Source organism: Phascolarctos cinereus, unplaced genomic scaffold (genome assembly GCF_003287225.1).
Source record: "Phascolarctos cinereus isolate Bilbo 61053 unplaced genomic scaffold, phaCin_HiC Scaffold_2;HRSCAF=192, whole genome shotgun sequence".
In the NCBI taxonomy this organism is placed as follows: Eukaryota; Metazoa; Chordata; class Mammalia; order Diprotodontia; family Phascolarctidae; genus Phascolarctos; species Phascolarctos cinereus.
The window spans coordinates 150938657-150962106 of record NW_027555625.1 but is presented as its reverse complement, the minus strand read 5'-3'; the positions used below and the strand labels follow the sequence as shown (position 1 = coordinate 150962106).

At 36.4% G+C, this 23450-nt stretch overlaps 1 protein-coding gene across 1 annotated transcript in view; it reads left to right on the top strand.

Moving 5' to 3' along the window:
* The first annotated feature begins 960 nt into the window (after positions 1 to 960).
* Positions 961 to 23450, top strand: part of ENTPD6 (ectonucleoside triphosphate diphosphohydrolase 6) — a 37755-nt gene continuing 15265 nt past the window's right edge. Inside the window, 10 exon segments of the mRNA XM_020987316.2 lie at positions 961 to 997; positions 1000 to 1251; positions 3743 to 3819; positions 5612 to 5755; positions 12417 to 12492; positions 13656 to 13691; positions 15091 to 15179; positions 16131 to 16210; positions 16759 to 16823; positions 19292 to 19384. Coding sequence (XP_020842975.1) covers positions 961 to 997; positions 1000 to 1251; positions 3743 to 3819; positions 5612 to 5755; positions 12417 to 12492; positions 13656 to 13691; positions 15091 to 15179; positions 16131 to 16210; positions 16759 to 16823; positions 19292 to 19384 — 949 coding nt within the window.

Genomic DNA, 23450 nt, shown 5'->3' with positions numbered 1-23450 from the left:
TTCAAATTATTTATATAAATATATATATGTATATGGAGAGAGAGAAAAACTAAAGAAATATAAAACAGAATAGCTTTAAGGCACCATCGTAAGGACGTTCAGCTAGCTAAAAATAAAATAAATAATTGTGAAGCCTAGTGTTGGAAAGGATACAGGGAAATAAATATACAGACAAATTGCTAGTGGCACTATGGTTTGGTTTTTCTTTGGGAAAACAATCTGATGATGCTGTTAATCAGGCTATAAAATAATTTACATTCTTTGACCTGGTCATTTTATTTTGGGGGGAGTATGCTCCAAGGATATAATTCAGAAAGAAAGGACCATTCGAATATTTTTATTCCAACTAATTAGAATTACAAAAGACTGCAAATAACCCAAAGGCCCCAGGGTGGCAACTAGCAAATAAACAAACTGTAGCCTAAACATGATGGAATATTGTGTTGCTGTGGAAAATAACAAGTATGTGAAACCGAGTCATCACTGCCTGAAAAGATGTGTATAAAATAAATGAAAAAGGAACACAAAATAATTTGTACACGGTGATCACAACTTTATAAAAAGTAGTATATTAACAAAGATCAACAGAAACATTAGAGTGGTATCACTTGATACTCAAAATTATACACGTAAAAGAGAAAAAAAATCATGTCAATGATCAGTATCACAGATCAGTTTTTCACTAAGATTTTGCCTATTATTAAGATTTAGCAATGAAGTTTTAAAACTTAGGCCGTTTCAAAGATCAGTTGGCTTCACAGTAACTTCAAAATGTTTCAAATTTTGTTTCTGGTTCAAGGAAAAGAGAACATTTGAAATAGTTTCTGGTTGAGATTTGATTCCTTGGCTACAATGAAGTTTACACATAGAATGTATTTTAATAAAATACCATGTTGTCTAAAATATGTCTCTTGCTTTTCCCTTCCTGCATTTTAACACAGAATTCTGATATCCAAAGAAATGAGAAAAACATTGAGAAATAGTCATGGAAACATGAAATATCAAAAATTGCTTATCCGTTGGGACTATTTGTATGTCTGTTCATATATGTGGCATACGTAAAATGGCGATGGGCTTTTGCTACCCAAAGAATCTTCAGCATAACAGAGACTGCTGTGGGTTCAAGAAAAAATCAGCAGTCCCATGAGAAATTGGTGGTAGCTAATCGTGCAGTGTTCTATGGAATTATGTTTGATGCTGGAAGCACCGGAACCCGAATACACATCTTTCAGTTCACCCAGACTGCGAAAGGTATGACCAAGATGATGAAAACACAGGCCTTCTTTTCTTTTCTGCATATTTGATTTTTGTGTTTCTCGTTATTCATATCACCTCCTCTATTGGCTAATAACATGTTTGTTTCATGTGGAGCTATGATTTCTTCCATTGAGGGAGCTCCTAGTGAGGAAACCCTCTCTACCTATACATATCAGCAATCTTCTACAGCTTCTGGTCTTAGAGAGATATGCCTCAGGCACTGGAGATTAAGTGATTTGCCCAAGGCCTCACAGCCTTGTGTGGGACTGAGGAGTAGGACTCTACCTGGATCTTACTGACTTGGAGGCTGGCCCTCTATCCCTTCCACTGTGGTCCCTCCCTGTGGTCATATTGTTGGAGTGACAGATTTCACAAAATAGACTATGAGGACCCTCCTGGCTTACAGTTTCTGTTCCCCAGAGCATAAAGCTATCCCAGAAGATCTTTTGGGATCAGAGAGAAGTGAAGAAAATCATTTAACGTTAATGAGTTTGTATGCTCGCTTGTAAAATGAAGCAGTCAGTTCAGATGGTCTCTGAGCTCCCAATGCCAAAAATCAAGTAGACCAGAGATCTTGGTCAGAGATTTCAGCCAAGGCAGAGAGGAACAATCAGGCACTAAAGGTTCAGGCAGGTGGGATGTCTTCAGTCTTAGAGAAATCACATACAGTAGATGTACAGTACATGGTTTGAAGCTCTCTCCAGAGTCTGGACAATAACATGTCAAAGATAATCGATAATCTAGTGCATTTGCAGTCTGAGTAATACTAAGACTTACGTCTTAGTAGCAAGAATCAAGCTTGGTACTGAATCAATAGCCTTCTAAGGTAGGGGTTCCTTACATGTTTCCTACCCATCCAAGGCCAAATATGGTTTCAGCATATTAAAAGAGTCCACAAGACTCCACAAGGAGCCAGATAGTTCCTGATGTATTTGTTAATGAAGCCACTTTCCATTATCAGAATGCCCACTGCTTGTTTTGTTGTTGAACTGGCTTGTAAATTATTAGGGACAGGTTTTTTGTTTGTTCGTTTTTTTAGTGTTAGGTTTAGATAGCAACGGATGTAAAAATCATTTGGGTTGGAAGGTGGGAAATTATATGTAGTAGCTCAAAAAAAAGAAGTTTGATCCAGTGATCCTACTATTGAATATATGCTACAATGAGGTCAAAGACAGAAACAGAGCTCTACATTAATAGCAGCACTATTTGTGGTAGCAGACACCTGGAAAGAAAGTACTTGTCCATCATTTGGTCAATGACTGAAAGAATTATGAAGTGTAGATATAATGTAATATTATTACAAAGAAAGGATGAATGAGAAATTCAGAGAAGCATTGGGAAGACTTATATGAAAGAGTGAAATCAACAAAACCAAAAAATAATATATACAGTGACAGCAGTGTAAATTAAAAGATAACTAAAAGTAAGCTAAACATTTAATAAATTTTAAAAAATAGTTCCAGAGAACATTATGTACATTTTCAAACACATTTCCTCTTTCAAGTGTTTTTGCTTAATTGTTTTTATTTGTTACAAAGAAGAGGTTAGTATTTCCTGAACTGACTGATGTAAAATTTTTAAAAGCATCAGTAAAAAAATTTAAGCATCATAGAGAAGTAGTCACTTACATAAGTGTGTTACCAAAAAAAAAAACAACTTGGTTTCCACATAAAATTATCACATTTGCTATATTTAGAATTAGCTGTAAAAACCAGGATTAGAGGGGAGTAACAAAATTTTAAGGCAAGATTTTTTTTTTAAATTCTGTGTGCACATGTGCACATGCATGTGTGCGTGGATGAACGTGAGATAGGAGAAGGCAGTCAGATCTTTGAAAAAATACTTTTTTTCCTCCAGAGTTTTTCTGATTACATCAGTCTACCCCAAGCATTTATACTTTAGTTGTGATCTTTTTAATACCTGTTTTCAGCCATTTTCATCAGTTCTTCAAGTGGAACATGCTCAGGAAATACAAGCTAACCTCCAAAATAAAAAGGAAATATGGAAAGTTAAATATAATGCAACAGAATCCTAAAATGCATCTGTCAAAGAGAGATTATGTTTGGTTACTCCATTCAGTTTTAAATTATATATAGCATGGTTCCTCTCTATTAGGTGGATCATCAAATGTAACTTTGTTGAAAGTAAAAGTTCATTGGGGCAGAAATATTCTAAGATCCCAAAGAAGGAATAAATACCATTATATCACATTTCAAATCTGTCTGGTTGAGTGTGATTGGAAAGGTCAGATGTAAAGACAATGAAACAAATAGTGTTTTCCCCACATATAAAGTTTTGTAAGTTACAAAACAGTTTGGGGTTGGTTCTTTGATTTTTTTTTTAACATCTGCTATTAAAAATTGTATCATCATTATTAACAAATACCTTGACAAAATTTCATAGTGGTACCAGTCACAAAAAAAAGACCTAATTTAAGTAAACTTCACATAAGTGATTTGTGCTTTTAACTTCTTTTTCCTCCTAGAAACTCCTACTTTGACCCATGAAACATTCAAAGCCCTAAAGCCAGGACTTTCTGCTTATGCTGATGATGTTGATAAGGTAACTTTACTTTCATTGATGTACTGTATCTAAATGAAATCTTTCTTTACACTGATTTTCAAACCAGCCTTCTTTCTAGTTATAGAAATGTAGTAACTTCTTTTTCTTGAGGGAGCAGAAGAGAAGAGGGTTTGTACTGTCAGCTAATAATAACTATTTTGAAGAGAGAGACTTCCTTTTAGAAATAACAGCCATGGGCTTTATAAATTAGCAGTATTTTGTAAGTAAATAACTTCCCCCAACCAAGAGTTTACATTTGAAGGATGAGTGCAAAATTACAGAAAGCTACTGCTATATTCTACTTGAGAATTAAAGCCTATTTCTGACCTACATTGAGATTAAAATTCCATTGGGGTTATAATGAACTGAAGTAATGGTATTATCAAATTAGGTGGTATACTGGGCCTGGAGACAGGAAGACCTAGGTTCAAATCCAGTCTCAGATACATACCAGCTGTTTGACTCTGGTTAAGTCCTTTAACCTGTTTGTCTCAGTTTCCTCATCTGTAAAATGGGGATAATAATGGAACCTACCTCTCAGGGTTGTTGTAACGATTAAATGAGATAATAATTATAAAGCACTTAACATAATGCCTGGCACATAATAAATACATATAAACATTAGCTATTGTCATTTATGTAATTATTATGTGTTATAATATATTTTATAATTTATATAATTATATGTTATGATATTTTAGAATTATATTGATTATAATTATATATTGTGATATATAATTATAATAAAATTCACTCTCAGTACCTTTTAAGCTATTTAATAAAAGAATCCAGAGCTGAAAGAGGTCACATTGACCAGCTCTCTCATTTTCTGTATGAGGAAACTGAGTCCCCCAAAGATATTAAGTGATTTGCCCAAGGTTACATACATGTCCATTAGTAACAGAGCTAGAATTAGGACCCCAGTTTCATAATACTCAGTCCAGTGCTATTTCTGTCATATGACAAAGTTCTCGCTAAGTCATCTCAAACCATAAAATAATGGATCGTTCCTGGGGTACTTGCATTGTAGTCCCAAACTTAGTGGCATGGCTTTGTTTAGAGTTGCAAACGTGGACTTGGAACTGGCAAGAAGTTAAAGGTCATTTAGTCCACCACTTCACCTCTCACTTTACAGCTGAAAAGCAGATCAAGAATTACTGGATTACCAGCCAAGTTTACTCAGGCATGGGCCATAAATAAGATATCACTAGTACATATAACAATTAACTGTCTAAGTTGTATAGCTATATTAATATTGCTGGTTGATTGATAGAGAATAGAATTCAATTTTGTTGGGAAACAATTTAGGGAAATGGTGGTGGTGTGTGACTAACAGAGCTATATGGTGGGTAGGCACTGGTAAAACATTGAAAAGACGTCTGTCCCATGGATTTATAAATCAGTAATGATATTCATGTGGTGGTACTCAGTCACATACTACTACCATTTTCCTTTAACATTTCCCAGCATAAGTAAGTTGAATTCTATTCTATCATTCAGCAGACATTTATTAAGCTCCTACTATATGCTGAGCAATGTACTAGGCGCTGAAGATATAAAAGCAAAATAATTCCAGCCCTCAGGAAGCATACATTCCAATGGCAGAGTTAATATACCTTTATATAGATTTATACAAATCTATACAAGTAAATATTGTGGGAGTCAGCACTGGCATCTGGAGGGACCAGGAAAGGCCTTATGCAGAAAATGGCATTTGAGCTGAGTCTTAAAAAAAAACTACACTTTTCTGGCTTGAAAATGTCAGTATCATATTTTGCTTTTAAAATCTCAGAGCACTCAGGGAATACAAGAACTACTGGATGTTGCTAAAGAAGAAATTCCTTTTGATCTGTGGAAGGTCACACCTTTGGTTCTTAAGGCAACAGCTGGTTTGCGTCTGTTACCAGGTGAAAAGGCTCAAAAGTTGCTACAGAAGGTAATCATGTCCAGTTTCCCTTTTGAGATAGAATAGAATTTTTGTTGGTGATTAGGTGTTTTTAAATTAAATGTTTTATTAGAAACTTAATATTTAACATCAGTACAACCAAATTAACTTGCATAATAACTTTTACACTTTAATTTCATCTCATAAATTAAAGAACTTTTTTCTCATCATTACCACCCCCTCTGAATCCACATCAAAATTCTTTGTCCATTAGCATTTATTTTTCTTCTTACATGGTTGTGGTTCATGTGTATTCAGTTCTTCTGGTTTTGCTTTTTTTCCACTTTGTATTATTCCATAAGGTCAGAGTTCTTTGTATTCCTTCTGCTTGTCAGTATTAATGGCATTATAACATTCCATAATACTAATGTACCACAATTTATTTAAGTATTCTCCAATTTTTGGATTCCCAGTTTCTTTCAGTTACATAGAACCATAGACTTAGAAATTATAATGCTACTGTGAAAATCTTTGAACAAATCAGAAGAAAAAAGACAGTAATAACTTGTATAACTATAGTTAAAAGAAACTTTGTAACTGAACAAGTGATAAGAGGTAATCCTAAAAGACTAAATAGACAATTTTAATTACTTAAAAGGCTTTTGCACAAATAATGCAGATAGGATTAAAAGAAATTATTGGAAGGGAGGGTGTTAGAGAATATTTGCATCATATACCACTGTTTGATCTAAGAAAATATAGCAAATTGACAAAAGTATCCATTCTTCCGTAGATAAATGATCAAAGGATATGAACAATTTTCAAAAGGAGAAATGCAGTATCTGATAACATACTCCAGATCATCATATTAAATGCAAATCAAAGAAAGTCTGAGGCTTCATCTTCTGCTCTGAAAATTGACCAAGATGACCAGACACAGAAACAATATTGGAGGGATTGTGGAAAGAGAGACAATACTGATTGATACTCTGTTGTAGAAACTGTGCATTGGTTCAACTGTTTTAGGAAAGAATTAAAAATTGGCAAGAAAAGTTGTTAAATTGTTCATATCCTTTGACCCATTAATCCACCACTGGCTATATACTCCAAGGAGGTCAAAAACAAAAAATTCAGTCAGTGAACAACAAGCATTTATTAAATGCCTTCTGTGTGTCAGACACAGTGTTAAGTACTGGGAATATAAAGACAAAAATAAAATAATCCTTGCTTTCAAGGCATATACATTGTATAAAGGAAGTAACTGCAGAAGATAATCATGAAGGGAAGAAAAAGTAAGCATCCACTAGTTGGGGAATGGCTGAAAAAAAAATCATGGTGTATGAATGTTTAGATCATTTTTGTTGCTGTACAGTACAGAACCTCTTGTCTCCCTACAAAGCAGGGTGGCTGCTTTTTGGCAGGTCCCTGATGAGATGGGGCAGCAGCAAATTAGAAGTTGGGGAAAGCATAACGATGGGGAACTTAGAGTGACACTGATCTGACTTTCCTGTTTGATGCAAGAGTCTTCAGTGTTCAGAGAGAGGGCCAGAGTCCAGACTTGGTTCCTCTTTTCACTGAGGGTATGAGGGGATAACTGTTCCCCATTGGCTAGGGTGGGGGAAGGGGTAGAGGAGAGCAGTTAGGTGGTGCAGTGGATAGAGTACCGGCCCTGGATTCAGAAGGACCTGAATTCAAATCCAGCCTCAGACACGTAGCACTTAACTAGCAGTGTGACCCTGGGCAAGTCACTTAACCCCATTGCCTAGCCAAAAAAAAGGAGGGTTCAGTGCTGTCTGTGAGTAGAGAGGGAAGGAGGGGTAGTATGTGTTATATCTAGAAATTACTGTGATATAAAAACAACAGGCATCAAGAAAACTTTTTTAATAAAAAAAAACCAGACAGCTTGAGGAACTGGGAGGGAAGGGGAAAAGACGGAAGTAGTGGGGAAAATGACACTTCTTAAGGAGTAATAGAAACACTGAATCAAAGGGTTTACTGATTGTTTTCAACAAAAAACTAGCTGACTAACTTATTTAGTCAGCCTTGTTTTCAGGTAAGAGTATGTACATAGCTTCTTTAAAACAGATCTGATTTTTAAGTGCTTCCACATAGATTTTATGTCATTCCTCAGTAATCTCTTTCAAGACATAATAGTCTCAGTTCTTTAACTTACATCTTTTATGTTTCAGTTTAAGCAAGGTCACCATGAATATGGGATGAACAGTTTTTGTCATCATGGTGTAACAATACAGTATCTTCATTAATCTGAGATTTAAGGAGCCATTCAGCCATTCAAGCTAAATAATCCTTCCCCATTCCTTGTACTTTTTATCTATTTGCTCCTTTCAATGGGTAACTCCCTTGTTTCCCTCTGCAAAAAAGTAATGTAACATAAATCTTAAAAATCTTGCGCTGATGCAGGAAACATGACAAGATAGCCCTGTATTTAGCCCAGTAGAATTAGGTGATTATAGCGAGGCGTGTGTGCCCTCTAATAGGTTTCCTAAATAGTTATCTATTTGATAGTTATTTGTTGATCATCTAGCTATGTAAGGATATTACTGCTATATGCATACATATACATATACACACACACACACACACACACACACACACACACACATATATATATATATATATATATAATGTCCATTTAGTTTTAGAGTTATTTCAGATACACTTTCCTATATAGCAAATGGTTGGAGTTAGGAAACATGACTCAGTTTTGGAATACACATTTAGGGAGTTAAAATTCAATTAAGTGAAATAGTGTTAGCAAAGTATATGTCAGCATGTGAAACTAATACCAATACCTGACTAAAAGGTGAATTTTTTTTAAATAAGTCAAATTTTACGTCAAACACCAGTCCTCCAACAATTAACCAAACCTGTGGTAAATTTCCAACTATATTCAAGCAAACAAAAAAAAAGCTTACTTTGTCTCTCCTGAAATTCTACTTCCTTTGGCTTTGTTTGCTTTTTATGTGTAATATACATAATTGTGCAGATATACATACATATGTGTATATATGTATACACACAGAAATTGAGAGAAAGTCCTTTTGTTTCTCTCATTTTTATGTCTTATCTCACTTGGTTCTCTCACATATCTAATCTGCTCCTTCTCAGTCTCCTTTGCTGAAACTTCACCCAGATCACGCCCACTCAAGTTGGGTGTTGCCCAAGGCTCCATCTTGTACCCTCTATGCTAATTCACATGGTGATCTCATCAGCTCACATGGTTTCAGTTATCTCTATGCTGATAATTCTCAAATCTGCTTATCACCCATAATCTCTTTACTGACCTCCAGTTTTGCTTCTCCCACTGTCTCTTGGACCTCTCAGTGGATGTTCCATAAACATCTTAAAAGTCGAATGTCCAAAATTTAACTCATTTCCCTTTTCCTAGCTTTTCTGTTAATACCACCATCCTCCCAGTCTCCCAGGCTCAAAACCTAACTCTTTCTAACCACTCCACCTCCAGCCCATATTTAGTCTGTTGCCAAGTTTTGTCAAGTCTGCCTTCATAACATGTCTCATAGTTTCTCTTTTTTCCTCCTTTGACACTGTTACCCCTAGTCCAGGCCCTCCTTACCTCATAACTGTAGCCTTCTGATTGATCTTCCTGCCTCATCTCTCCACATTCTCAGTTGTCAAATCTATCTTCCTGAAGTGTAGAGCTGACCATGTCCATATGCACCCCCCATTCAGTAAACTCCAGTGCTTCTACTGCCCCAAGATCAATGGTAAAGTTCTTTGACATTCAAAGCCCTCCATAACTTGGCCTCTTCCTGCCTTCCCAATCTTCTTACATTTTGTTCCCCTCTCTCACCCCACATACTGTTCAGTCCAATGACATTGAGCTCCTTTTTGTTCTGTATACCAAACACTCACCCTCCCAACTCTGCATTTTCACCGACTGTCCCTTATGCCTGGAATCCTTCCTTTCCTCATCTCTGCCTTCTCACTGTCCTGACTTCTTTCATTCAAATCCTAGCTGAAATCTGGCCTCCCACAAGAAGTCTTTCCTGATCTCCCCGAATGCTGGTCCCTGCCTGTGCTGATCACCCCCAGTCTATCCTGTATGTATCTTGTTTGTACATGGTTGTTTGCCTGTTGTGTTGTCTTTCCAGTTGCACTGGGAGCTCCATGAAAGCAGAGAATGTTTTTTTTTATTTTCTTTCTTTGTATCCTCAGCACAGTGCCTGGCACATGGTGGATGCTTACTTAATAAATGCTTATTGACTAAATGACTTTCTGCATTTCCTTGTATCTACATTTTTATGTTGTTTTATAATGCCATAATATTCCATAATTTATCCATTCTCCAATTGTTACACATTGTTACACATATAGATTATTTCAAATTTTTTGCTGTTCTAAACAAACCAGGTGTAAGTATTTTTGTATAGACATGTCCTTTCTTCTTTTTCATAATATTTTAGGCTAATGTCTTTACAGTGGAATTCCCAGGTCGAAGGGTATGATCAGTTTTTTAATACATTTTGTAGGTTTATTAAGCCAGTCTTGAAAACAAGTCCCCATGACACAGGGACCTGGCTTTCAAAGCAGACTTCATAACTATTATAAATTGCTTTGGAATGCTCAGCAGAACGTTCCTACCACTCCTAACCCACCACTAAGAAGCTGCAGTTGAGAGACCCTGCCCCCAGTCACACAAGGAATTCCTGTTAAATTCTCATGGTCCATAATGTTAGAGATCTAGAACTAGAGGCTTCTCCCCAGGATTTCCATCTCCTGCAGCTTTAGGAAAAAAGTATGCACAACATTTTGTTCCTTTTGGAGGTATGACTTCTTTCTAGAGCTGGCCTAAAGAGAACATGAAGGTCAAATTTCATAATGTATATGAAACAATTTATAACTCTAAAGTACTCAATAAATATTAGCTGTTATTAATAATAACACCTCCTGCCCCACCCCTCCTGTTCTTTATTTTTTTTTAATTTTTCAAGTAACAAGTATTTTTAATTAATTGGTCCTTCCCACTACCCCATATTGAGCAATTTTTTAAACCCCAAAACACAAATCCCTTGATACATCTCTTTACAGCAAAACAAATTCCTTTATTAACCACATCTGAAAATTATGCCTCTGTGCATTTTAAGTTCATCACCTCTGTCAGGAGATAAGCAGTATGCTTCATCATTCTGTTAAACTTGTGATTCATCATTGTGTCAATCAGAGTTCTAAAGTCTTTCAAAGTTGTTTTTCTTTATAATGTTATCATTGTACAAATTGTTCTCCTTTTTCTCATTTCACTTTCCATCTGTTCATAAAAGTCTTTCTAGTTTCCTCTGAAATTATTCCTTCATCATTTCTTATGGAACAATAATATTCCATTGTATTCATATACCATGATTTGTTTAGCCATTCCCCAAAAAGAAAACAGCCCCCTCAGTTTTGAATTTTTGGTTACCATGAAAAGAGCTGCTATAAATATTTTTGTACACATAGGTCCTTTCCTCTTTTATTTCTTTGTGCATATAAGTCTAACAGTGGTAGAAATATGTCAAAATGTATGAAATTTGGCAAACTTCTGAGCATAGTTCCAAATTCCTTTCCAGAATGACTGAACTTATTCATAGCTTCATCAATAGACTAGTGCCGTTTTCTTACAGCCTTTCCAACATTTCTTATTTCTTCTTTTGTCACCTTTAACAGTCTTATAGGTATGATGTAGAACCTCAAAGTCGCTTTAATTCACATTTCTCTAATTACTAGTGACTTTTTCATATGATTGTTGATAGCTTAGATTTCTTCCTTTGAAAACTGTTTTTTCACATCCTTTAACTATCTACTGGGCAATGGCTCTTATTCTAATTAGTTTGAATCAGTTCTTTACATGTCCTAGAAACAAGACCCTCATAAGAGAAACTTCTTGCAAAGATTTTTTTTTCCCCAATTACTTTTGTCCTTTCTAATTTTTATTGGATTAGATTACCTGGTGCAAAAACTTTAATTTTGTAGAATCAAAATTCACCACTTTATCTTATATAATACTCTTATCACTTGTTTAGTCATGAGCTCTTCCCCTCTCCATAGATCTGAAAGGTAATTTCTTCCTTGCACTTTTAATTTGTTCATGACGTGACCTTTTATATCTAGGGCATATATCCATTTGGAACTTTTCTTGGTGTGTGATGTGAGGTATTGGTTTAAACTTAATTTCTGCCAGACTATTTTTCCAGTTTTCCCAGCAGATTTTGTCAAGTAGTGAGTCCTTACCTCAGTAACTCTGGTCTTTGGGTTTGTCAAACACTATGCTACTGTGTTTCTTTTATGTTGTGTGTCTAATTTGTTCTACTGATCAAACTCTCTTTTTAACCAGTTTTTATGATTACTGCTTTGTGGTATAGTTTGGGATCTGATACTGGTAAACCTTATAAACCAAGCCAACTTTCTAGAGTTCCTCTGAATAAGGACTAAATTATAGCAAGTTCTCCCAGGGTGATTTTGGAGTAAACCTTTTACCTATGGCTCTACAACCCAGCTTAGATTTCTTGAAATAATAGATTAGGATATCTCATAGCTAACGATTTGGAAACTATAAGAGAGAACTTTCGTCTTATTCTCTGAGCTCCACTATATAAAACAAATCCAGAAATCATCATGGTGCTCACCTGTTCTTTTATTTAATAGAATTGTGACATAATTATAAATAATGAGATTTATTTTCTTTCTGAAAATTTAGGTAAGAGAGGTTTTCCAGGCATCACCTTTCCTTGTAGGAGATGACTGTGTTTCCATAATGAATGGAACTGATGAAGGTAAGATCAGAAATGACACCTCAATGTTTACTTGTTTAATATTAAAAAACTTAATATTAAGTGCCTGTTAGACTTTTTTATTTTGTAAAATGGAGTAAAGAATTTTGTTGAGTAAAAGTAAATATCTCATGTTTCAGTCCTCACAGTATTTTTGTATTGCATCAATATCCATAAAGCCCTTTGAATGGCAACACTACTTTTGATGTCACCATCTGTCCTTGGATGGCGATTCTTAAGCTGGATACCTTTTCACTTTTACATCTCTCATATTCGGACTTTCCATGTGGAAAGGAAAATCCACACTGTAGTGTAACTGATGTAGGTTATCTTCCTTTTATTATACTAAATAGTAGGAATTCCAACAGAGTAGATAAGTTGCTTCTCAAGAGAAATGAACAGTATTAGTTTTCAAATTTTCCTTCCTTCTCTCTGTCTCTAAAAGGGAATTTAATTGTTTAAGAAATGGAGGAAGAAAAACTGCTAAATAGTCTTCTCTTTTATTTACACAAGGGTACATTTCTCTGGCTTCCCTCTCTAGTAGGAACAGGGATACTGGAGTAGGGAAGAGAAATATATGGAATATCAGGAGGAAAAGATCTGACATCCTGTGAAAACTTTCTAAATGTTTGAAAAGATCAGTAATGGACATTTCTTTTTTTTATATGTTTTCTTCAAGTGCATATTACTAGGGGAAGAGAGAATGTCTGAAATGTAGCATGTATTTGCTAACTTTTGAGCATTGGTGTGTGTAATCACTATTATAGCAAAATGTATTTTCCAGTTTAATTATAATCTATTCCAGTTTTGCTTGGAGATTACATATATGTGTGTGTACTATGCATATATGCAGATATATACATGTGTGTACAGTGCAATTATATGTCATATGTATACATGTGTGTTTGTTCTTATAAAAAGATAAACACATTTATATCCATTTACTAATTACTACAAAGAGCTGTAAGTAAACTAGGTGAAATATCTTTATTAAATTTATGGCTTCCAGACCAAAAAGGAATTAGGGGGTCCAGTTAGCATAGTTCTTAGCACTTAATAAACATTTTTTTCCATTTGCTCATCCATAGTTGTATATTAAGAATGTCTGTGTCTTATGAATGACTGTTTTATCCAAACTTAAATATTTGTGAAATTTTTTCTCGTAGGAGTTTCAGCATGGATCACAGTGAACTTTTTAACAGGTATGCTTTAACTTAATAGGCCAGTAAAGCTGTGACCTAAAGAGCATTATTTCAAAGACGCCTCTGGTTCACTTCTAAGTTAGGTATTCAACAAGCCTTCTTAAAAGTAAGACCTTGTTTTGAGGGACTTTAGTTTTTTTATTTCTTTTGTAATTTCCCATAGTTCCAATACAATATTTGCACAGGCTATGTAAATGAATAGAATTTAAAAGTCTGCATGCCTCAACAAGGTCAAAATTGCCCTGGACTTCAGCATTGTGCATTTTTATTCTACTTCTAACCATTTAACCTACTTTAATGCTGAAGAGAATTAATGTTTTAACTTTTTTAAGCCCATGCCATGGCAGAACTGTTTACCTGACCTTTTATCCTGCACCATCATCTTCTTCCAGAAGCATCAAGTACCTATGGAGACATTGTTCATCTACCCCACTTTCAATTAGGAATTAAAAAAAATAAAATGCTAGATCCGAGATAATGTGAAATCCTTCCTTTAGGCCATGTTTCTGAGGAGTAGTTCATAAAGCTAATATGAAGTGCTTTCCCAATATTAAGTGTACTATAAATGCTTATTAATTACATTCTCACCTTACATTTACTTAGTGCTCTGAAAAGCATTTACATGTTTACTATCTGCTTTGAAATCTGTATGGTATAATGGAAAGAGCATTGGATTGGAGGATAGAAAACCAATCTGCTCAGCGTGGCAAGTTATAACCTCTTGGAAGCTGAACAAAATGACCTCTTAAGAGCCTCTCCATATCTAAGTAATGACCGTATGGTCTCATTTGATTCTCCTAACAAACATATGAGGTAGACAGGGCAGGTGAAGAAGCAGAAACATTAAAGGCATGATACAGTAAGGTTTTCCACCCTGTTAGGGAACTGAAAAACAATTTTATTTATATTACTCAAAATATCCAAGAAGATATAATTTGATTTTTGACCCACTACTAAGGCATTTAAACTGTATTACCTAAAAGAACCATCTTATAATGTAGAATAATCATGGAGCCTTATCTTGCCAATGACAAAGAATGGAGCTCCTTTCTTGGATCTAATAATTGTGTGGAAGAGAATTTGTTTAGTAGGTAGATTTAAAAAAAAAAAGCATGATTCTTCAGGAAGTGAGCCAGTTATTAATCACCTTCCCATTAGGTGGGTCTATCCCAATATCTTTGGTGCTAATTTTTGTAGCTATACTTATTTTAACTAAGGTTATAGATGACCAAGCCACTGTTTCCTTAAAAACGTGTAAGATCTTTATATCAAAACTCTCTGCAGCATTTTTGTCCGTCCACTTAAGAGTTTGGAATCTCTTTTGTTTGCATTGTTTTGTGATGCGATTTAATAGCTATCATGAGGCAGCACTGTTTTGATCCTGTTTTGTGTACTTTAGGCAATTTAAACACTCCAGGAAAGAACAGTGTAGGCATGCTGGATTTAGGAGGTGGATCAACCCAAATCACATTTCTTCCAAAAATTGAGGTAATCTGATCCTACTGTCTGTTTTCTGCAATGAAGCATTGACCCAAGATAAGCTTTATTAGCTTTTCAGCATTAGTATATATAAGCACTATTGTAGCAAACTATTTCCTAGTTTGAGTTGCCTTTTTTGGTACTGGGTTGATATGGGATTTATCACAGTACCCTGAGAATCAGATTAAAGTCTCCTTCTGAATTCCTTAAAGCCAACGTGGAGTTGGACGCTACTGGTGATATGGATATGGCTAGAATATGTCCAGGAAAAAATGTACACTTAGCAGAGTTATGTGAGGGCATCCATATAGTTCTGTTAATATCGTACTGAAGCTAATGGCTTTGTTTTCCACTCCCTAAGCAGAAACCAGAGATTGTGGTAAGGGAATTTTTTCTTTGACTCCATTTGGCAGGCAGTTTAATGGGGTGATAAGTAAGATAATAACTTAGTATCTTTAGGCCAGAGTTAAAAACACTTTGCAGACATTGCAATTTTTCTGTGGCATGAAGAAAAGCCAGATAATGCTGTTTTACGAATAGAAAGCTTTAGACCTTTCCAAAATAAACTTCCTATGAAAATTTCACATATTTTAAATTAAGACATAAGCTGCTTTTAAAATGCTATACCTCTCCTCACTTTAAATCAAAGGAATCATTTGAATTTATTGAAATTATCATTGAGTTCTATGAATTTCTAATTGTCTTGCTTAGGTCTTATATTGGGGAGCAGACTGAATTATTATCCTTGAGGGAAAAAAATACTGGGTTTTAACCTTAAACATTTTATTTTGATCTTTGCAAAAATGAAGTTCTTTGTGGTTTAATTTGGCAAGTGGTTTATATTAAGTAGTTCTGTAAATGCTCGTGATCTTTCCCATGCCTGGTTTTGTGGGAGGAGGAAGGTTTCTTCTGGAAGTGACAGTATTGGTCTACCACAGTAACCCTTCTGTTGCTCTTCAGGTCACCCTGCAGACATCCCCAGCTGGCTACATAACGTCATTCCAGATGTTCAATAGTACCTATAAGCTGTACTCATACAGGTTTGTTATAAGACATAGAGCTGTTGACAGTTTAGTCACAAAGAAATAATACCCCCTTTGATTCCCAAGCTCTTATTCAGTGAAATAACTGCACTGTTTACAATTCCAGTATTAAAATGGATCGTAGAGCTCCCTTACCTCTTAACCAACTCAAGTCTTTTTTTGTTGCCATCAAAGAAGATACTAGATCCATTTTTTATTTAATTTATAATAAAACTGAAGCATCTTAGCTGGTTTTTCCCCCCATTAATTGTATATCCTTACTGAAAGAAATCTGGACTGTATCTGAGGAAATGTGGAGAGAAAGCTCTAAATTATGCAATAAAATTTCCAGACTTTCTCTTGCTACACATCAGCTTTGATAGATTATCACAATGGAGCTTGAACTCTATAGAGAAAAGTTTCTAAAAGAAGACTAAAAGCAGCCTTTGTAGCTCCTTCCCAAACAGCTTGCTTCTGACCAAGGCCAGGTAGATACACTGCAAAATGATTGTGTATATTCCCTGAGGTACAGGCCCTTCTTTCACCAAGGATTTTATTTTCAACAGCTACTTGGGACTTGGTTTGATGTCAGCAAGGCTTGCAATCTTAGGAGGAGTAGAGGGAAAACCTGGTAAGTAGGAAGAAGTTTTAGGATCTGTTTCTGAAACTTCTACTTTTCATATCTATCAGACATAGATAGTCCTTGAAAAATCTCTGGGAAAAAAAAAGGGGGGAGAAGGCAGCTAGGTGGGATAGTGGACAGAGCATCAGCCCTGGAGTTAGGAGGACCTGAGTTCAAATTAGGCCTCAGACACATAACACTTACTAGCTGTATGACTCTGGGCAAGTCACTTAACCCCAACTGCCTCCCTCCCCAAAAAAGAAGAAGAAGAAGAAGAAGAAAGAAAAATCTCTGCAACCCACTCATCAAAGAGGAATTTCATCTGTTGGCCTTTCTTCCCCTCCTTTGGGGATGCTTGCAGTGGGGATATGTATACTGGTGCCCCTGTGCACCACAATCACTATTCTGTGTCCTGGACCTTTCACAGGAAAACCAATGCATTGTGGCTCTTGATCTGTCTCTCTCGGCTTGTCAGAAGTAGGTTTTTGTTACAGAGTCACAAATGGATCCCAGAAATACAATTTCTTATTGGCTTCAGAAATCCAGCTGCATATCATTTATGGCAAGATAGACTTGGATGCCTTGAGCTTGAGTGTCATGAGACTATCTCTAATTTCAGATATTTGAAATATTGCATTACTCTGTATATCGTTTTACAGTAGTGAGTACTACAAATGAAATGGCTATGTAACCTTTGCAAACTGCAGTGCTACAGATAGGAATTTTTTTCTTTTCTTACGCATACCTTGATTTCTAGTGTTGTGGGAACTTTCCTTTTGAGGTCTTTTGTTCTATGAAAACTCATAAAATAAACCAAAGTTAGACTTTCCTTTTAAGGGGAGGTTTTGACAGTGTATAACATGGGATGTGCTACATGGAAATCCATCTGAGATCCTGTACTTTATTGCATTTAGCTATAAGATTGAATACTGTAACAAGCTTGTTAAATTTTATAGTTTTATCCAGTGACTCAAGTTTTCAAAACACTCATTTTTAGTTTTCTATCTTAGGAGATTACTTTATTCCCATAAACCCTTTTTTATGGTAATTCAGAGGATGGGGCTCAATTTCAACTCTGATGTTTCTAGCTTCCCTTTCCTTAGTTGCTGAAAATCTATCATATTTCCATTGTTGTAGGAAACTGAAAACTTAAATAAATGATTGTTCTCCTATACAGGTGTCATTTTATGAAATAGACTTTTAGATGTATACTAACCAAAATTAATGCAAGTTTTGAGCATTAATAGATTTTCATCTCCTCTCTGTCACACACCAGCTTCAAAAGCTTAGAAAATTTTAGGGGCAGCTAGGTGGTGCAGTGTATAGAGCACTGGCCCTGAGTTCAAATCCGGCCTCAGACAAAACACTTGACACACTTACTTGCTGGGTGACCCTGGGCAAGTCACTTAACCCCAATTGCCTTAAAAAAAAAAAAAAAAGGAAGAGAAGGCTTCAAGAATATTTGGGGCAGCTAGGTGTCACAGTGGATAGAACACTGGCCCTGAAGTCAGGAGGACCTGAGTTCAGATGCGGCCTCAGACCAAACACTGACCCGCACTAGCTGTGTGACCTTGGGCAAGTCACTTAACCCCGATTGCCTCTCTTTAAAAAAAAAGCTTAGAAAATTTGTCTGCTAATCATAATTTCAATTCCCCCTTACATATCCTGCTTGTATCCCTTTCTAAAGTTATCTGAAGCAATCTCTAGTTATAGTGGTGCTCATAATCACAAAGGTGCCACCAATCACAAGGGGCTCTATGAGGCACAAACTATGTGGACCTGTTTTTCACTGGGCAGCCACCTGTCCTCTAACCATAAGGGATTTACCAGTGGGTTCATTAGAGCTCAGGCTCTCTTTGGTTGTGGAGGCATATCATTATTGTGGTTCCTAGCTCTCTTGTCCTTGAAAATGACAGATGCTCTAATTCATCTTCTTTCTCCAAGGATATTAGTTCCCAATCTTTATATTGCCCTTCACAATCATAGGTCAGGAAGCCGAGATGAAAAGCTGTTCAGTGTTAAGGATCTGGATTCTAGGTAGAAACTTCTGTTTCCTTAAAAAGGCCAGAGTAATATTTTATTTATACAAATACTAATTGTTGAGGGTTTTGGGGGGGGTTTTGTTTTTATTTTTCAAATCTGAATGTTGTCCCCCATCTCTAGTTCATCACTAGTTTCTATTCTGAAATATTCTGGAACATTTTTCTTATGTTTTTCCCAAAATTTTGTAGACAAAAGTTAAGTTTTTCCTTTGATCAGACTAGAACTCCCCACTCAGTCTTTGAAAAGAGGCCTTGCCAAGGGGAAGCTTAGTGTCTCAGTCTGAGGTATGGCTTCCTCTTTATTTGCCAACTCAGAAGAGCCTTGAAATTCCAGAGCAACAGCACAGTGTGAATACCTCTGTGCTGAGATCCAAACGCCCATGCTGGTTCTATGTCTTGTCATTGTCACAGGATATTTTATGATTTTGATTTCAGACAAGGAGTTGGTCAGCCCCTGCTTTCCTTCCAGTTTTAACGGAGAATGGGAGCATGCTGAAATAACATACAAAATTTCAGGGCACAAAACAGGTATGGCTATTCCTTTTGCTTATTCTTTTCATTTTGAGGATATTGACAGATTGAAGAACAGCCTTCAGAAAAGTTTAGTACTTTGTATTTTTTTTTCTTCAGCTACCTTTTAGAAAAAGGAAGTGTTACGAAGCCTATATCATACAATATTCTTATTGTCTTGAGAACAATCTCAAGAATTGTAGTGATTTTTCTTCCCAGGGTTTTGTGATAAGTTAGCAGCAAAAACAGGGATCATTTTCCCGTGCTTACTCCCCTACTCGTTGGTTCAGTGTTTTATCAGTGCAGGGTCTTTCATGGAGCCTAGAATTATGTCAAGCCCTAGATTCTGCATGAAGGTCATAAAGTCTGGCTCTTAAAAGTCATCATAATCACTGAGAGCATTTATTAAGTGCCTAAGTACACATTAGGCTGTGGTGAGAACTGTACTATAAGCATCAAATTAAATAGTGACACTGTCCTCACAGCCTAAGAATGCACCTAACGTACAGGGTCCTGGACAGAACACAAAAAGAAGGAAGTTGGATGGGAAATAGAAGCTGAGCTGTGAAATTTAATTAGATGAACAAGCTGTATGTAAGAGTCACAATTTCCCATGCCTTTCTCCTTCTGTCCTTTGTATATGGAAACATCCATGTTGGTCATTTCCTCATTCATAATAAAACAATTTTTAAAGCATACAAAAAAAAGAAAATAAAAACTTAATTAGATGTCGAGTTCTAAGCCAAAAATAAGTTGGAAACTACTGCACCACGCAACAATACTAAGTCTAAGGATACAAATTGGTATTCCATAAGTCTCTCTACATTCCCTGCCAGCCTCTGTGTGCATTTTTTCCAGAAAGGGTATCTTTTCCTAATAAGCTCTTACAATTCCAAGGACCTGGCAAAATAACTGTTCTTCCACTCACTCAATCACCCACCTATCCCTGGGATTTGGAGCTGAACAAATGTATCTGTGCTATTGGCAAAGAAACATAACCTTTTTTTGCCAAGTTTGTGAATAGGAAAGGAAATCTTGGCATTTTCACTTTGGCAACTGTTGCCACAGAAATAATTTCCCACTCATTTCTCTCCATGCTGCCTAGCAAGGAACAAAATGAAACTACTGCAGAGAGCTCTGTTAGTGGGTTCCTTCAAGTTACAGTGAATCTGTTACTCAACTTTGGGCAGTCCCGTATTTTAGACTATTGCAAAAAATCATTTATAAGTCAATAGTTTAGAAATTAGAACACGTTTCCTATAGAAACAGTATTAGAAACCCTTACATTCCCAAGCCACTCTGCAACAAAACCATTTAACTTATAAATTACCTGTACCTGAAGTATGTTAAGTCTAGTGTTACAGAATCTAACTGTTTATACACATGTTGCACCCTTATATAAAGCTTATCTATTAAGCACCTGTGATTTGCAAAGCACTGGAGAAAATTATTACGATAATTAAGAAGAGATAATTAAGGCATGGTCTTTCCCCTCGTAGAGTTTATAGTCTGGAGCAGGGATGGGGAACCTGCAGCCTCAAGGCCATAGGTTTCCTATCCCTGGTCTAGAGAGAAGATGCAATATATACATGAATATGCAATACTACACAAATATACATCTAGCAGAAAATAAGCTATAAATAGATAAGGCAGATAAAATGTGGTTTTGCAAGGACAGAGAAAAGAGATCTTTTCTGATTAGGGAAATCAGAGAAGGCTTCCTGGAGGATCTTGAGCTGGATCTTAAAACGTAGATTTTAACCCCCCAAAAAAGGTATATATCCATGTCTGATAATGAAATTATGTTTGGAGTCCCATTATCTACACTACCTTATTTTATGTCTCATTTGTGCACATATGTGTATGTGTGTGTGCACATACACACATATATATATATACACACATATATACATATGTGTGTGTTATATTAATATGTGTTGATATCTTTCTCCTCTACAATACTATCTCCATGAAGGCAGAGACTGAGTCTTCTATAAACTTTATATTTCCTAGCACCTAAAACTGCACTGTCCACTCATTAGACATTTAAACAATGGGAACAGCTCTCCATCCATAGCCTCTTGGAAGGATCAGGAACTCAGAGTCCTTCTTAACTTCCTCCCTGCTCTGCCTTCTCCTCTCCTCCCCCCTCCCCCCATCTCCATGTAGGCATTGAAAACAGGGACTTTCCTAGTTCCAAGCCACTGGTAACAACTTCTGTGGCATAGGATAGGGGCTCCATGGTGAGTCAGGTGAAGGACTTCAGAGTTGGGAGTGATAGGTCAGAGACCAGAAGCTTGGACAGGAACCTTTTGAAGATTAGGACAGTGATAGAGATTTTGAGAGATGATCTAGCCTAGATTAGTTTGAAGGAATTAGTTTGAAAAGTTTGGATGTGAAGTAGAAAGGAAAGGTGCAGGTGGTGGGGTCTGGAGTTTCAGGGTGAATAACCACAGAGGGCCTAATACTTCCTGTCAGTATGAAACCCCATGGACCCTTCTCTATCCCATTACTCCTTTTATCTCCTGTCTACTACCCGGTCCACTAAAGCAAAGCATCTTAGAGTGTTAGACTTGGAGTCGTGAAGTCCTGGGTTCAAATCTTGTCTCTAATATTTACTAGCCACGTGGCCTTCAACAAGTCAATCTCTCTCAGCCGTAGTTTCCTCGTTTATAAAATGAGAATAAGGATAATACCTGCAGTACCTACCTCAGAGGATTGTTCTAAGGTTCAAATGAAATATGCATACTTGAAAGGGCTATATAAATGTCAGTTATCTGTCTTTTAACCACAGTTTCTCGCCTCCACTGGCCCTGTTTGAAAAAGAACACAGGCTCATATCTTCTCCCCTGTCAGATAGCCCTTTTAAGGCTTGCTTTGTTTTGTTTTTGTTTTTTTTAAAGGCTTTGCCTACTAATAACAATGGAAAACAGATGAAGATAAAAAGTTTTCCCTCCTATTTTCCTATACTTCTACTTTCTCCTTTTCCTCATTTAAACCCTGTAGGGAAAATAAAGGTAATGATGGTAGATATTTGGGTACACAAAGGGCTAAACTATAAGATTCATCTTCATTTCACCATAGGTTTGGGGTTAAGAGACAGGCCTCTGAGGGGACAATGATGAGAAGATGGGACAGAGCCTGGGAAAGCTGCCAAGCAGACATCACAGAAGGGAAGATTGGAGGGAGGGAGGATTAACCTTCACTAATTCTGCCACCCCAGACCTTATTCTGGACTGACTGGCCCTGAGGAAATGTAAATATGAAGAGAGAATGGGAAAGAATGTCCTCTTCTAGATAATTCCTAAAGCAGCCAGAAGGAAAGGGAGAGAAAGGCAATCATTGATCATAGGAAAGGATGGGAAGTTTCTGTAACCAGCAGGCCATTTGGGCTCTTCATATGTAAGAGATGTATATGAATAGAACGTACATAATTTGAGAATTACCCATAGCCTCCCTGGTTTTTTTAGAGGTATCCTTTTGGCTTTTAATTTCAGTTAATTTTACATATCTTCCTTAACCATACCCAACCAGCCAAGAGACCCTTGTAAACCTAATTCCATGTCTTAATGTGCTAACTTTGTACAAATCGCCTACCTCAACTGTGCATTTGATTTCTCTGTAAAATGAGGACACCACCACTTCCCCTCCCTATCTCCTATGACTGTTGTGAAAATCAATTAGCTAATGTAGGAACTCAGAACTCTTCAGAAGAACTGTGCAAAATCAGTCCAAATAATTATGTCATTGTGGTGGTTATCCCTGGGCCTCTATTGCTCAAGAAACTTCATTGTTGTTTTCCCAATCCCCTAAGCCCCTTTTAGAACCATAAAATAGTATTGTTTCAATCAATTCAGAAGAATCTCTTCCGTTCCCGCCCTGTAACAGACATCATGCCAAGGACACAAAGACAAAAGTGAAATGGTCCCCATCTTCAGCAAGCTTACTTATATTTCTTCCTTATCTTTGCCACAAAAAGCTATTGGAACTTCTTGATCAGATGAGTGACATGGTCAGAAAGAATCTTTGGGAAAATCATTTGAGCAGTTCTATGGACCAGAAGCAGGGAGCCAATTGGAAAGCT